We start from the raw sequence: 15,137 nt of genomic DNA, 5'->3' as shown, positions 1-15,137 counted from the left end.
GCCCCCTCACCGCCCCCGCGCGCGCTCGCGGCTCAGCTGCGCGCCGCGGAACCTCCACCGCTCAGAGAACATCGTGAGGCTTAAACAAGCCTCGCTCAAGTCTAACCGAGACGTTAAAAATGCATGAGGTCTAAAAAATCCGTATTAGGTGACGTATCCTCAATCACCCAAAAATTATAAGCAAACTTTCCCCAGGGCCAGATCTGACGAATTACCTTGATTTGATTCTGATTGACTCTTGATTAACGAAAAAAGACATCTTATGAGTCTTTTTTTCCCCTCTAAGCCGTGTTGTTTATGGTAATTCAAACACACTGACAATTATAATGCGGAAGTCAGACAAGACAGAATAAGTTATTTTATTACAAGATATATAGAACATATTTTCTCTATTTGCAACCTTATTTCAGCAGTTCTGCAGTGCAAGTCCCACCACAGGGCAGAAAACACCAAAATCATGACATTGGATACATGAACGAAATAAACTCAAATTATCAAAATTACAAAACAGAACTTGGAAATATCTACAGTACTTAGGATATAAATAGTGCAAATTATATATCTACAGCATAAGTATTTAGAGTATCAAAAACGTTTCGGAACTGCGGTGATGATGTTAGGGATTTAAAAACTAAATACAACTCTTATTTTTTCAAGAAGAACTGTCGAGCTTCTTCCCAGGACTGCCGGGGGAATCTGTTGGACAGTTCAAGATAATCTTGAGAACTGAAAAATTTTTCTGTTGAAGACAGAACATAAAATTACCAAGTTATTCCCTCTTAAGATAAGATGGCAATAAAACAAGAATAATGAATGTGCAGCCAATTTGAGATACTTTAAGACATTTACTCCCCTCCCCCATCAAAATCTTCTCAAACCATGGGGTGACACTTCTGCAGAGCTCAGGACATCTACGCTTGGCTTTAAGAATGGGGGCAGAGGCTCTGATGAGCAAAGGCTTCCATTTTTAAGCTGATCAGGCTCTCTGCCTATGCAGAGGAACACTATACATCTTTACACACTTTATGTTCTTGGACCCACCGGGGACTAGCTCAGCCTCGTTCAACTCTGGGCAGCCTCAGCAGCGTTTTCTGCTCAGCAGTTTTTTTTCTCCACAAAGGGCTGCAGAAGAGTTGTGCTCCCAACTCCCCAGAGCTCACAGCATGAGTACAAATGCAGCTTTCACTCCTAAGAGTGTGCAGTGACGTGGACAGATTTCACTGCGCGCACGTTTGAGGGTCTGACCCTCCATGCAGCACCCAACTGTTTGTGCTTTCAGGTTTTATTCCCGTCAGTATTATTATTCCCATTTGTTTTTGGGAACACTATCCTTCACATTCAAGTGATATAACGGATAAAATAATCCTGCTTACACTGTTATTAAGTCAACTTTTTTTGCAACTGGGGAATGTTTAGGAATCACACTCATATGTCACCACACCTTTGTTTAAAAGTTCATCCAGTGTGAATAGTGAAAATAAAAAGCAAGTTTTCTGCCTGGATTTTAGATGTTTCTTGAGCAGATTCTCATGCAAACACAATCCTCTAAAGTTTGTGCTGCATGACGCTGCTTCAGACTGAGATGTCTAATGTTGACAGTAAAAATCTCTATCAAGTTACCTTAATTTTATAATTTATTTTTAAACAAAAAGTTCATGCTTTAGACCTAGAATCACTCAACTCCTGGCAAACGTTGAGTAAAATGGTGGAGGATTTCTACTTGTTATGAGGGAGAAGTGACTGAGTGTCACATTTTATGCACGATACGGCTACTCAAGACCAGATGCCCATCAACACTTGAATTTCAGATGCGTTTAGCAAGTAACAGCCATCTCAGCTGAGAATCTTTCAAATGTTTAGCTTAAAAAGGTTGACTGCATTTTAAATAATATTTACAATAACTGAAGGGGAAAAAAAATCATGACTCTTCTGCAAACTGACAAACTTTAAAGGACAATTACAGGACAGTATTTTAGAGTTTTTTGGCTCCGTGGGTGTTTTGGCATGGCTGCGTGGCTTCTGCAACCTAAAACTCTTGAAGGCAGCCTTTGTGTCAGCTAATTAAATATGTGCAGGTACAGTATCACATTTTAAGACATGATACCACACAGCATTTAATAAAGACTAACAGTCTGAATCCCTGATACGATGAGCAGCAGACTGGAAGACACGTATGTATAAATCAGGATGTAAGCCGGGGAGCCCACTCCCAAACTGTAAAATTGTGCTGCAATTTAATGTATTTCTTTTAATCAATGCAGATTCAAAAAACTTTAATCACATTTTGTTACCCAACTGCTACTCTGTTACACTGCAGTGAACATACCCCTCTGCTGAGATAACTGACTTTCCATTTGGCCTGAGCTCTGTGCAAAATCCTGGGGGGGGAAAACAAACAAAAAAAAGACATCAGGTTTTCAGATCTTATATCTAAGGAATTAAACCAACATTTTTAAGTCTTCACAGTCACTCAAAAATACTAATACTTTATGTAGTCTGTAAATTAATGAACTCCGGCTTGTTTGCTATGTATTATAACAGAATACTGCCAGCACTTAAATTCTGTAATTTATAGTGGATTTTTACACATTTATTTAGACCTGTTTTCAAAAAATATATTTTTAGTATACAACACAGAATCCAAGGCTTTAATGTCTTCTTACAAAATAGTTGTGATTTCTAATTACCATAGCCGTGTTTCTGTAAAACAAATGGTGTTTCAGATTTTTGCTCCCGACTCCAAATACACTCTTACAAATTTGATGAACAATCCCCATTTCAATGGCCATGCTTCCCAGTGACCTGGGAGCCGGAGGTGCTGATCTCCTGGGAGAATGTGGAGTTGCTGCCCAGCGCTGCTGCCCCTGGCAGCCAGCTGTGCCCCCAGCTGTGCCCCCAGCTGCGGGGGGCTGGCGCGAGCACCCAGAGCACTGTGCAATCCCAGCTGCTGTCGGATGTTGGGATGCAGCATCCTCGGAGCCAGCATGGACACCAACCTCACCCGGAACCAGTCAGCTCCCCACTACAGATCCTATGTCTTGTTGGAGTACCCACCCAGCAGAATACTGAAGAAGGTATTATCAGACATAAGATACAACACAGCAAATCATGGATACTCCTGAATGTTTCTACTTATTTCTGCATATCTCAAAACAGAAGTAACAAAAATAAACCGGCTGATGCAAACTTCAGATGATGGAAACACATCTATTGGTAGGGAGGTCGCTGTAAAATGCAGCAATGCTCTTCCTTTGATTTTTGCTGCACACATTTAACACACTGTATTTAAGTGTTATATTCGTACACACCACCAAACTTTTACGTAAATGGGACTTCTTTCTGCGTTCCCTGGCAAAGGAAGAATCTCATTTTCTAATCTCGGGGCAACATTTTACAGTCTTTCCCAAACCTTCTACTGAAGCAAATAAGAGCTCTGCTTCACAAACAGCAGTGAGTTGAAATAAAAGTAGAGAGGGAAGTCCCTTCTGTGTGTGCAGGATCTCAGCATTCCTTGCATCCTGCCAGAACTGCTCTCTGTGTATGCATGTGGGCAAGATCCGGGATTAGACTTTAAAACAGGCAAAATACTGAAGGACCAGTGAAGTCAGCAGTGACAGGACACTTTACAGCACACACAACTCTTCCATATTTTAATAGAACACCTTTTTTTAAAAGCCTGCAGGAATAGTACACGGACTTGCCATCTGGTATATAACTCTAACTGGAAATCAAATTAGTAACATTGACCCTTATAAATATACTTATGCTTTACTGTAGCTACTGGGGATTTTAGTGCCATTGCATCTCTTATAGAACAGAAATCAAGGTAAACAACCTTAATTATTCATATAGGGAACATTCTCCTCCACTCTTACGTTTTTTAGCTGAAAAAAACCCAAACAAAACTTGCTGCACTTACCAATAATGCACAATTTTTTTCCCTACCCCAACTTCTACACTAAAATCTGCAGTTTCACTATAAGAAAGTAAAAAAAGATGAATTATAGCTGTGTATCTAACCAGAAGTTCATTACTGTATGGCAAATATTTGAATACTAAGTTCCAAACTTCTTTTAAAAAAACTGCTATGCAATTATTTTAGTATTAAAAGGATAAAAAGTAGTTGCACTCAGAAGTTTGATGTTATGCAAAGACTTCTGGTAAATATTTAGTTCTTGTACTTTCTCTCTCAAACGCATGTAGCCTATTCTTGGACTAGCTGTAAAGCATTAAGGGAAAAGAGTTTGAGTAACATTTCTTTATCAACAACAGTAACTTTCAGGTGACTGATACAGGGTTACAGACTCCTAAAAGTGTATTATTTTTAATAGTAGAGTATTTATGAAAACTGCGTTTATTCATTGGAAACAGTCAATAAAATGCATTAAAACCATGAGGCATGCAAAAAATCTGATAGATAAAACAGCATATAAATTTAGACAAAGGGAAGAAAAATACTGCAAATCCTTATTCAAAACAGTATTTCTAATGACCTTGGTGGCTTACTGTCAAAAATAAAGATTGCAAGATTAGACTGGTAACATATGTTTTGTGTATTTTCTGCATAAAATATATACACTTACCCAGTTCTCTGTAAATCTGTGGTACACAGTATACAACTGTACATTTGTACGTAAACACATTAATATAGCAATTTCAGATATGCTGTAAGTGCAGGAATTCTTGAAAAAAAATATTTTAAGATCTACATCAGATCTTCCCAGTACATCCAAGTAACTTTAATAAAAACAGGATTCTGCATGGATAGTGAGAACCTGAACTACTCAGTAACCTTTTAGTGTGATACGGTGCCTCAAGTACAGGCGCAATCTGTGGTTTGAGAAGAGCTGCAGAGAATCTGAAACTACTTCACTGCTGTTTGCTTGTTTTATTTAAGTTAGCGATCCCCACACTGAGAGCAAAGGCAAGCACAGCACTGGCAGTGCCCCTGCGCCTGCCACAGCACTGCAGAAGTACCTGGATGAAGGTGGCGAGTAAAACACAGCTCATCTCCTGCTCCAGGATGATCTTGTTCTGAGGGTTATTGTAACAAGCAGCTATTAGTGATGGGAAAAGCACTTTGATTAAACGAGGATCACTGAAATACTGGAAAGGCAACTGGCAGAGTTTTTGCAGCACCGTGGGGTGACGGCCAGATTGTACAATGATCTGAAAACACAAACAGAACAAAATAAACCATGTGATCTATCTGCTCTTCTCTTCCTCTTAACCACCAAGGGTGCTGAAGTCATGCTAGAAAAATGAGAATGGATGAGGAGTAAGTATTAAAAATAAAGCCTATAATATTTAGTTCAAATAACTTCTGTTTCAGTGTGCAAGTACTATTTTTACTGTGGAGTAACACAAAAAATACAAAGCTCTGAAAGTTCTTTTTTCTGTATCACCCAAAAAGACAGCAAAAAAGCAAGGGATTAATTTACAGATTACAATAAAATAGATAATTTAATACCTTAATTCAAAAGACAAAGAATTATAGCACAGGGACTATTCTAAGTTAGAGCTATGAAACACAAAACCCCAGTGCCTGCCATTTAAACACACTAACCATGGGGGGAAAAAAATCCAGAAGGAAATCACCAGGATTTAAAAAACCCTCCCAAAGCCCGACCATCCTTTCCTCAAGCTGGCAGTTCAAGAGGACTGTGTTTCATGGGAGCTGTCTGCCACGCGTTCTCAGGCACCAAAAAGAAAAGGGGATTGTGAGCTGCCCAGCGAGAAGTTTCTGTAAGGAGAGACTCGGAGAGATCCTCCCATCTGTATTTCTTATCTCAGTTTCTATCAGTGCCATTGGCTCTAAAAGGAGAATTGTTTAGATAAATGGGACTGTTGTCATGAAGAAGGCTAAGTTTACAACTGTATACATCTGAAGAAATACGGGCAATGCTATCACTGGTCTCCTACAAAGGAACCTTTCCAATTCACTTGATATTCTTATAAAATCTTTGCGATAAACTAGAAAATGCCCAAATCGGATCTGTTCCAAGGAACCTTGATTAGACAATTACAATATGAAAGAGCTGTTTGACCCAAAGTTGGCTTTTTGGCATAGGAGGAAGCTTCTATAAGGTTGGAACACTGTAAAACTGAGGGTCACGACTGTAAATTGTACTTGGAAAAACACAATTTTACAGGTACACACCCAGACAAGACTGCATTCAAATTAAAACCAGAAGGACAGAAAGAAGCAGTTGAGACTACAGAACATAAATTACAGGGATTTACAAGTTTTCAAAGCACTTTTAACAATACCTTCAGAGCACACACTAAGTTGATAATGCAGTTCAGTTTAAAAACAAGATGAACAAAGTAATAGTTTACATTTTTTCAGTTCACCAGTCAAAAAAGACATTAAAAACCTTTCAAAATACTGGTAGCAATGTCTTAATGCCCTTAAAGACAGGAGGAATTTTAAAAAGACAGCCAAAAAAAGTGACAATTACGTATACATTCAGACACTGTTTTGAGGAAAATATCACTGAAGCATTTGAATGATTCTAAGCTCTCAGCTCCCACCCTGTAAGCAAGAGGTGCCCTCCAAGTTTGGGAGTACTGTTGAAATTTTAAATTAACCAGAGTGGTTATTGTACTGTTCTATTTTTCTGTGGTAAATTCTACAATCAGAAAAGTATTTAAAGTCAATCATAATTGTACTAAAATAACTACAATTGGCATTTCTGATCCAGGACAGAACAAGAGAACTCTTGATTTCTTTTTAATGGCCACCATACCCTTGATGAACAGGCAGAGGCAAAGAAGTTTTTGGGACTTTTCATTTTTCATTTCACAGCTCATTTCCTTTACCTGTCCTAAAAATGCCACAGATAGTTAGTGAAGTCCTGCCAAACTCACAGTGCAGATATCCAAACAGCTTCCATGGAATTATTATTTCGTTATCTTTTTCTTTTCAACAGTTTTACTATTACTACTATGATGTTATCAACATTAAAGATAGGAAGGTATATACAGGGGTTGCTGACTGTTTTAATCTGGTATTTATCACATATGGAATCAATTTAATGATTTCAGCTCATTGTACTAATGCAGCTACTAAACCTGATACACTGTATTATGTACTCTGAAGAAAAAAACCCTTGAGTCACCCTTTACTGGAAAAAAACCCAATCAAATAAAACCTGCAGCAGAGCACATATTCCTTGTTTCACTGTCAATGGGTGGAGAAAGTGAAGGCCAGCGCTTGACTTAGCAGATAAACAACAAAGAAAACAAATAAAAACCTTGCAGTTCTCTCTCTCGATTTTTTTTTTTTCCCTTTTAAACAGCCACTTGGCTTAATAATCCCAGGGAGTTTTACAGGCTGGAATATGGAATGTTCACCTTACAAACTGCTCTCATACAAGATACAAACTCCTTACTGAAACGCAGCTTGCCTCTCCTCCTGCCATATACTGGGATCCAGATGCATTAACCTAGAATTAGCTTTTCTTGTTGCTCTCCCTCTAGCCTGAAAGTCAGATATGCCTGTCAAATGTAACAAGATCCTAATTAAATCACTGCATTTCTGTACAGCCAAGCATTTAAGCACCTGCTTAACTTCAGCTATGTGCCTATGCTTCATTAATATTTGCTTGTGGTTTTCTTTTTCTGAACTGAGACCTATCAAATTAGTCTAAGCTACCACTTTTTTTTTTTTTTATCCCAGAGCTGGGAGCTCACATTAATGTTTTCTTTGTTTCCTTTTAAAATGTTGCTTATTCTCAAAATTTATAGATATTCATTCAACTTTATTGGTTTTGCCTGTGCTTAGCTGGAATAAATTCCAGCTTACCTTAGCTTATTTATGGCCCAAAATGTACTAAATGTTGGAACAATCCTCTGAAGACTCAAACAACGCACAGGTAGGAGACACAGCAAATAGGTTTCTGAAATGCTATTTCATGAAGAATCAAGGAAGTTTCCCTTTGTGCCACCAGCCAAACTCCAGGTCCTGATGCATTTTGGAGGTGCAGCCCCTGTTACAGAGCATGGTGAGAATTCAGGTTTAGCACACCAGAAAGCACTGGCCAACACTGCTCTCAATGTAAAAGCCTGCTGAGAAGGAGAGGCTAGAACAACTCACATCCTCACCTCAGGACTACAATCCCCCCTGGTTAGTGTCTGTCTGCATTTCCATGTCTCCCACACCACGCATGCTACGCCTGCTGCATCCACAGCTGACTGTCCAGCACCATGAGTGATGTGGTGACCTGTGGGAACTTTTCACTGGGCAACACCTTTCAAGGTTGCCTATCAGTAACCTTCTGTCACTCCCACCAGTTTATAGCCTTCTGCAGGTCCTGCTAATTTGCTTAATCTCCAATAGCCTGCAGGTCAGGCTCTCTTCTCTGCCCTACCAGCAATCCCTGCTCCCGTGTGACTCTTTGGGAAATGCACTCTGCTCTCTCAAGTGCAATAATCATCTCCATCCACTGTACTGGTATTTCTGAAGTTTATCACTTAAGAAAGCATGATTCATGATTTCTGAAGTCTCTAGATGGAATCCATGTTCTCCTCACGTTTACCCGGGCCAATATTCACTATGAAGTGTATTGCTTGGCCATTTGCTGCAGTTCTCGCTGTGAAAGCCTGAAGCAGTATAAAAGTCAGTCTTTCAAAACAGACTTCAATGACAAAAGCCAGCAATATGCCACACAGCACTTGAGCAATAAAATAGGACAATCAATCAAAAAAATTAAAAGCTCCATGTGGTACGAAACAGTAATAAAGTTGTGAGGGGAACTCATCATTCCACTGGGAGATAAGGCTTCCCCTGTCACTTAGGTAGGGTGTCTGGCCCCAGACCTGAGGTGACTGCTGGAAGGATTTTCCATGCTGGATACTCAGTTCTTCCTTGTATGCCCACCAGGACAGCAGCAGCAGCCTTCCTCTCCTGCACTGCTTCCTGGCACCTTGCACAGGAGAACTTCCCAGGACTGAATGCCTTTTTATAGGGAACTAACAAACCATATGAACCCAAAAACTTGGGTGTGATTTTCCTCTGGGTAGCAAAGGGGAACGCTGCAGCTCATTTCATTTTTCAGTGAGCTCCAAGGCCCCCAAAATAATGTTCTGATGGTCCTGCAGGAATGAGAATCATAAAAGTGCAGCTCCTTTCCTTCCTTGCAGGGAGATAATGAGTAGCACACATAGGGGCAACCTTTGCCTGAGAACTAGCAAGAGAAAGATGTTTCGCTGAACACCTCCTAATTCTATTTACATACTGCATATACACATATTTGTACTTCACTTAATCTTTCTCTGTATTCCTTTTATCAACAAAAACTACCATTACTTTAAAATGCATATGTATGTGTTTTTGTCAAAGGAGGGTAAAAAATCCTCCTAATAGGATCCAGAACTTTGGAATGGTACAGCAATGATACAGAATGTCTCAGCAGTTACGTGTCAAATCAGATGTAAAATCTTACCAATTCACCAGGTAATTTTACAGAAGACTAAAATGAGAATCCTCTTGTCTTTGAAACTATATTTTCATAATGAGGAGTGTACAAACACCTTTTAATAAACAGGATTTTTATTGACAAAACTAAAATATCAGCCAGAAAGTTGAAGAATGACTGTATGTAAAATACTGAACAAATATTAGTTAAATTAATGTGAATTGATAATTCATATATTCATATCATTCATGTATTCATATGTTCTAAATAGACATGTAATGGAGATGCATGCTAGTAATTTATCAAGAACTAGCAGTTCAATTAAATTACCCTGGGAAGATTTATTATGGAGTAGCATTTTTGGTGACAACCTGAGTTTCTTTTTCCAAGTTGTAACTGCATTCAAAAAACAGGAACTAATTGAATTTAAAACTCTGCTTGCAATCTTCCAAAGATTTAAAGAAGATTATGATCCCAGATTGGTTTCCAATGGTTCTATGCATGTATGTTAAATGTTGTCAGATATTTTATTACAGATAACAAAATAAATGGTACAGTGTCAGACCAAGAACTTTTTCACTGCTTGTGTACTACCCAAGGTTAGTCCAGGATTACTGCAGACTGGAAGTGCTGATTTTTAGAGCAGTATTTAGTCTAGTTCTACTGGTGGATTTAGGTTTTCTTGCTTCACTTGAACATTTGCAGCTCTGTAAAGACATTATTCACATCAGTTATTTCTGTCAATATATACAATAAAAACACTGGAATTATCTTTTAAAGAAGCTAATTCATTTTCTAGTCAGATAGTAAGTAAGTAAGTAAGTAAGCCAGCAGCAAACTTTTGTCTGTGCAAGAGCAAAATAAAGAACTGAGAAGTGATTCACTTTGGGAAGAAACTTTGGGAGCAAAGGAATAATTGCTGGCACCAACAGCACTGCTGGGGCACACCAGAGCCACAGGGACAGGGGCATGGCCAAAGCACAAGGTGGAGTCAACAGCCAGCAACTGAGCTGCCATCTGAGCCCCTGGCAGTGCCTCCCGCCAGCAGAGGGATGGCACCACCATTCCCAGGGAGGCAATGGAAACCACGGGTGCTTTCTGCAGCCCATCAGTTTCATCCATCCACAGAAAAAAGGGAAAATGGACAGCAGAGAAAGGAAAAAGACTGCCAAGGAAAGAACTGAAATCTGTAGGCACAAACCCAAATGTCAGGTTTTGAACAAAACCTTACAGGTCATCCAAGTGCACTGCTCTTGTGTGACTAACCCTGCATGAAAATGCCATGTTCTTAGTAGTCTATAGTCAGGCTGATGGTTTTTGTTAATTTTGACCAAATGTTAGGAGTTGTAACTCTTTTATCACGTGAAAACTGAGACAAAGTTATACTAATATGGATACAGGAAAATGCAGTTGGAAACTTCAGAACTTCCTGAAGCAAAACCTTCTTTGGCTCTTGGAGAAAAACCTGGCAGCGAAACGGTGTGTTCCACAGGTATTTAGAAACAAATACGGTGCTTATCACTGGGAGCTGAATTAACTTTCTAGAAAAACATCCTTCCCAACAGAATTTCCTTTTATTTTTATGAAACGAAGCATTAAAATGTACCTTTCTACTTGCCTGTGCTCTTCTGCTATGATGCAGTTCATGTTCAGATGCAATTTTCTTAGAACAACTCAGCCTAAAAGGTTAATGGTTCTCTGAGGGCCACTCCTGCCTTCCTGCACTTCCGAACTTCAACATGGCCATTATAAATATTAGGATCTTAAAATGGTAGTTGGTATGGGAACTACTAATGTTTCTTTTCCATGTATTTATCATTTATATAAATGTCAATTCTAATTTGCACTAACAACTAATAACTTCATTGAATAGGAACTGTGCATTTAATTTCTGTAAAAGTATTCCATCAAACAGTTAAATCTCTTTGTTTGATGTCAGGTTATTTACAACTTTGTAAAAGAAGTAAGTCTTTATATCAGTAAACCAGAGTTTCTCTTCAAAGTTAGATCTGCATTATTTCTTTGCTTCTATATAAACAGATCTCATACTGCTAGTATTTAATCAGCAGAATATGTCACCACTTAGACTCTTCTGCTGTTTTAAGGTCAAGCTCTTTTCTTTCCATTTTGCAAACTCCACTATTGGCAAAGCTCAGAGCAAAGAATGTTCTAAATTCCTCCTAGCATTTCTCAGGAATCAGAGCACCATTTCCATGCACAAAAAAAGTTCCAGAATGCTACATTCAAATTTTAAAATAAGAATTTTGTCTATTTGAAAAATTCCAGTGTTTATTTTCTCAGCGTCATGCCTAAGCTTTCAGAGAGAAGATAAGGGAGTTCACGAATAACATCAGTCTTCCTATAAACCCCATTCTAAGCATTGTCCTTTTAGAGCTCTATGGTTTAAGCAGATTTAGGGGTACTCTGTGTATAAATCACAGAAAAAAATTTTCTCATCAGTTTTTGTGTAATCATCCTAAGACATATGGACATTTAAGACAGGACAAGGGCCAACTACCAGGACAGCAATGCATTGAAAATGTAAAAATGTTTATCAAAAGTGATGCTAGTGGAAAATCTAGCAAAAGAAGTTCATTACACAAAGCCTTTGAAAAAATGCAGCCCAAAATGACAACTAACAAGTCACCGTAGTTATAAGACAACAAATGAAGTATATATAAAATTATAAGATTAATATATAAGACTATAAGATTAAATTCAGCAATAAATAAATAATGTTAAATGGATATTGTAAAAGATAAACTTCATTACAATGTGATGAAAGGAAAATGGAAACAATTCTAATATGCATTGAGGTTACTTGTGAATTTAAAACATATCCAGGCTACAGGATAAAATAGCAATCGATTAATATCTGACCTAGAAAAGGTATTAAGGAAAAGCCTAATTTCAGAAGTGATAGCATTTTAGCATTTATTACCATAAAAATAAACATTTAAATGTGAGGTTGTTCTCACGCTTAATGTTAATAACATACTTAAGGATCTTGTTAAACCGAAGGGTATCACTGCTTTCTAGAAAATTCTAAGCTTCACTGTTTCCACAATAATGTAACAGAAGATTCATATGTTTAAGTGTTGGCCTAATAATTTTTAATCAGAAAATATTATTATAGATCAAATGTATGAGACATACATATATTCTGTCAGACAAAATAAAAAAACCCCATCATGACACATCTCAAATTCTCAGGTATTATTCTGAGCCCTTAAGTGATTAGAATTAGCCTTTGTAGCCCTGCACTATTTTTGAAGAATCATCTTCATACTTAGATAATATCTTCAACTTCGATGATGAACCGCTTACAAATTTAAGTTGCTGCTTTGGGCACAATTCTCCAGTCATTCACACAGAATGAAACCCAACTGATCTGAATGAAGATGATTTAAAGGGTAGAGAAGAAACAGGATCAGTCAACAGAAGTTTAAGCTGACTGCTGGCTGAGGTTTCCACCAGCATCCTTGGAAACAAAGCTAGTTTGGGTCAAAATCCCCAGAAGGTGTGAATAATTCAAACATTACAGTCTAAAACACATAAAACCTTTTTGTGTGTCTCAGAGCATTTTCCCTCTTCAAAAGCAAACGTTTCTGTCACACTCTGAAACCCTACTCACAAGTAAACTATATAGTCTTGGAATTATTATTCCTAGCACGTTTTGTCTTATGGCTTCCACAAGAAATGTAAAGGGTTTGTCCAAGTATCTAATCATCAACTAAAATGCTTGTGAAACACTGAGCCACTGGACATATTACAGAGCTGGCTGAGACAAAGCTTCAAACAGAGAGCAAGAAAATGGGCCTTTCTGCCACGAAAAATGAGCTACAATTTACCCTTTATTAAGGGGAGAGGAAGACGAGCAACATTTTCCATAGTACTTCAATAATGCATTTTGTTCTTTATGTTTCAGTATCGCTTCAATCAAGTGTGACTTGAGCTGAACATGACACAACGGATTTGGGAGACTTCTCTGGGCCTCTTGCAGGCTCCCACCCTCAGAGCAGCATCCAAAGGCTCAGAAGAACTGTCAGCTGCTGGGAACACAGAGCAGACCGACGCTCCCTCTGCATGGGGCTGGCCACGTCGGGGACAGCCACCACGGCTCTGCAGAGCCTTGGAAAACTGAGAGTTTATGGGAGAAGCACAGGGAGTTCCCTCACACATGAGGCGAGACAGACAATAGCTCACAAGGCTGATTAAATATTTGCAGGCTTTAGACTTTGTTTTAAGTTTCTGTGTGAAAAGCAGTTCCCATGCAAAGGGGCGAGCGCCAGGCTGGGTGGGAGTGGGCAGGAGGATGGTGTTGCACAAGATCCTGCCTCCATCCAAACCCAGGGCGGCCCAGGCCCAGGTCTGAGCTGGGAACAAATTGCTTATTAAGCAGGATTATGCCAAACTCTGCAGTGTTTCTTCGATGTGGACGAAGCTCCACTGGGGATTAAGCTGAGACCACCAAACTCCTTTCATCCTGACCCAGGAGTAAGATTAGAATGCCTCTCTGGAGGCAGCATCAGCCGATTGCTCCCTCTCTTCCTCTTTAAGCCTCAGTTATGGACTGTATCTGAAGGCTGTTTGAAGTACTGGCTTTTATGACATTGGGAGGTAAGTTTATTCTTTTGTGTTTACAGCTTGAGAGGAAGAAATAACATAAATCCAAATGCATTAATTTCTCACACTAAGTCCTGTACACTCTCTCTTCTCCTCCCTACAGGAATCAGCCAGTCATCATGAACTGAAACTAAATACACTTTACTTCAATGCTAAGTTTTTGCTCATATTAAATTACCTTCCCCACATCCAAAAAAATCCAGGATGCATTTTGGAATGTTAGAAATACAATTAAGATGTAACACATGAAATGTGCAATCCCAAATGCTTCTGACATATTTGATTTGCTTTGTCATAGATCATTCTTAAAAAGAGAAAGTTCATCAGGAAGCTCAAACAACAACAAAGGTGTCTGACAAATTACCTAAAAGGCAACCCCACTTTTCCCTGACTGCCCAGACTGTGGTCTGAGGATGTAAGGCTGCGAGAGCCAAAGCATACATTACAGAGCTGCCTTAATGTACTCCGCTTTAACTCAGGCAGTTTAATCCTTAGGGGATTTTTGTTCACAAGCTGAAGTGCTTCTAAATGGGAGTCAAGACTACAACTTCACATGAACCACTCACTTGCCAAAATCAGCTATTCCACAAAATTTACCAGGCATATTTTTTTCTCAAACATACAAAGCTTTAAAACATCAGGGTGTGGGGTTCTTTTAAAAAGGTTTAAAGAAAAAACCCCATAACCTCAACATGAAACCAATACCCTTAAAAATACCTGTTTGAGAAGAAACCAACAAAATCAGAATTAAGTAATTTCAGATACTATTTACTTACAGACAGGGATGTTAATAGCATGGTAACTACCAATTCCTGCATCTTTACTCTTGTGCTGTATTTTCATAAACTCCACCTACCAGATCAAAATTGTTTCAGTCCCTCCACAGCCCCAAAAGCAACACAAACTATGAAAGTTTAATGATGGCCTCTAGTAAACAACCCATATGGAAACTCTACATATTTTTATAATGTGCAAGTTTTCCTGTCAACTTCTGATTTTCACAGTTTTTCCATTTTAGAAGTATTTTCTTCCTTCCCGCTAACACTAGAGAAAACCGGCCACATACTGAAACTCAATATGCACTAACTCTGT

General features: G+C 38.7%; 1 protein-coding gene across 2 annotated transcripts in view; it reads right to left on the bottom strand.

Moving 5' to 3' along the window:
* Positions 1-602: 602 nt before the first annotated feature.
* The window catches only part of SCAPER (S-phase cyclin A associated protein in the ER), a 135,062-nt gene continuing 120,527 nt past the window's right edge, over positions 603-15,137 (bottom strand). For both annotated transcript variants that reach the window (XM_008641953.2, XM_008641954.2), the window contains exons 29-31: positions 4,978-5,169; positions 2,327-2,378; positions 603-739 (exon numbers count right to left, since the gene is read on the bottom strand). In XM_008641953.2, coding sequence (XP_008640175.1) covers positions 645-739; positions 2,327-2,378; positions 4,978-5,169 — 339 coding nt within the window. In that variant the 3' untranslated portion in view covers positions 603-644. The remainder of the gene's footprint in view (positions 740-2,326; positions 2,379-4,977; positions 5,170-15,137) is intronic.

This window comes from Corvus brachyrhynchos, unplaced genomic scaffold (genome assembly GCF_000691975.1).
Source record: "Corvus brachyrhynchos isolate BGI_N302 unplaced genomic scaffold, ASM69197v1 scaffold309, whole genome shotgun sequence".
NCBI lineage: Eukaryota > Metazoa > Chordata > Aves > Passeriformes > Corvidae > Corvus > Corvus brachyrhynchos.
The sequence above is the reverse complement of the archived record's forward strand: the minus strand, read 5'-3'. Positions and strand labels throughout refer to the sequence as shown.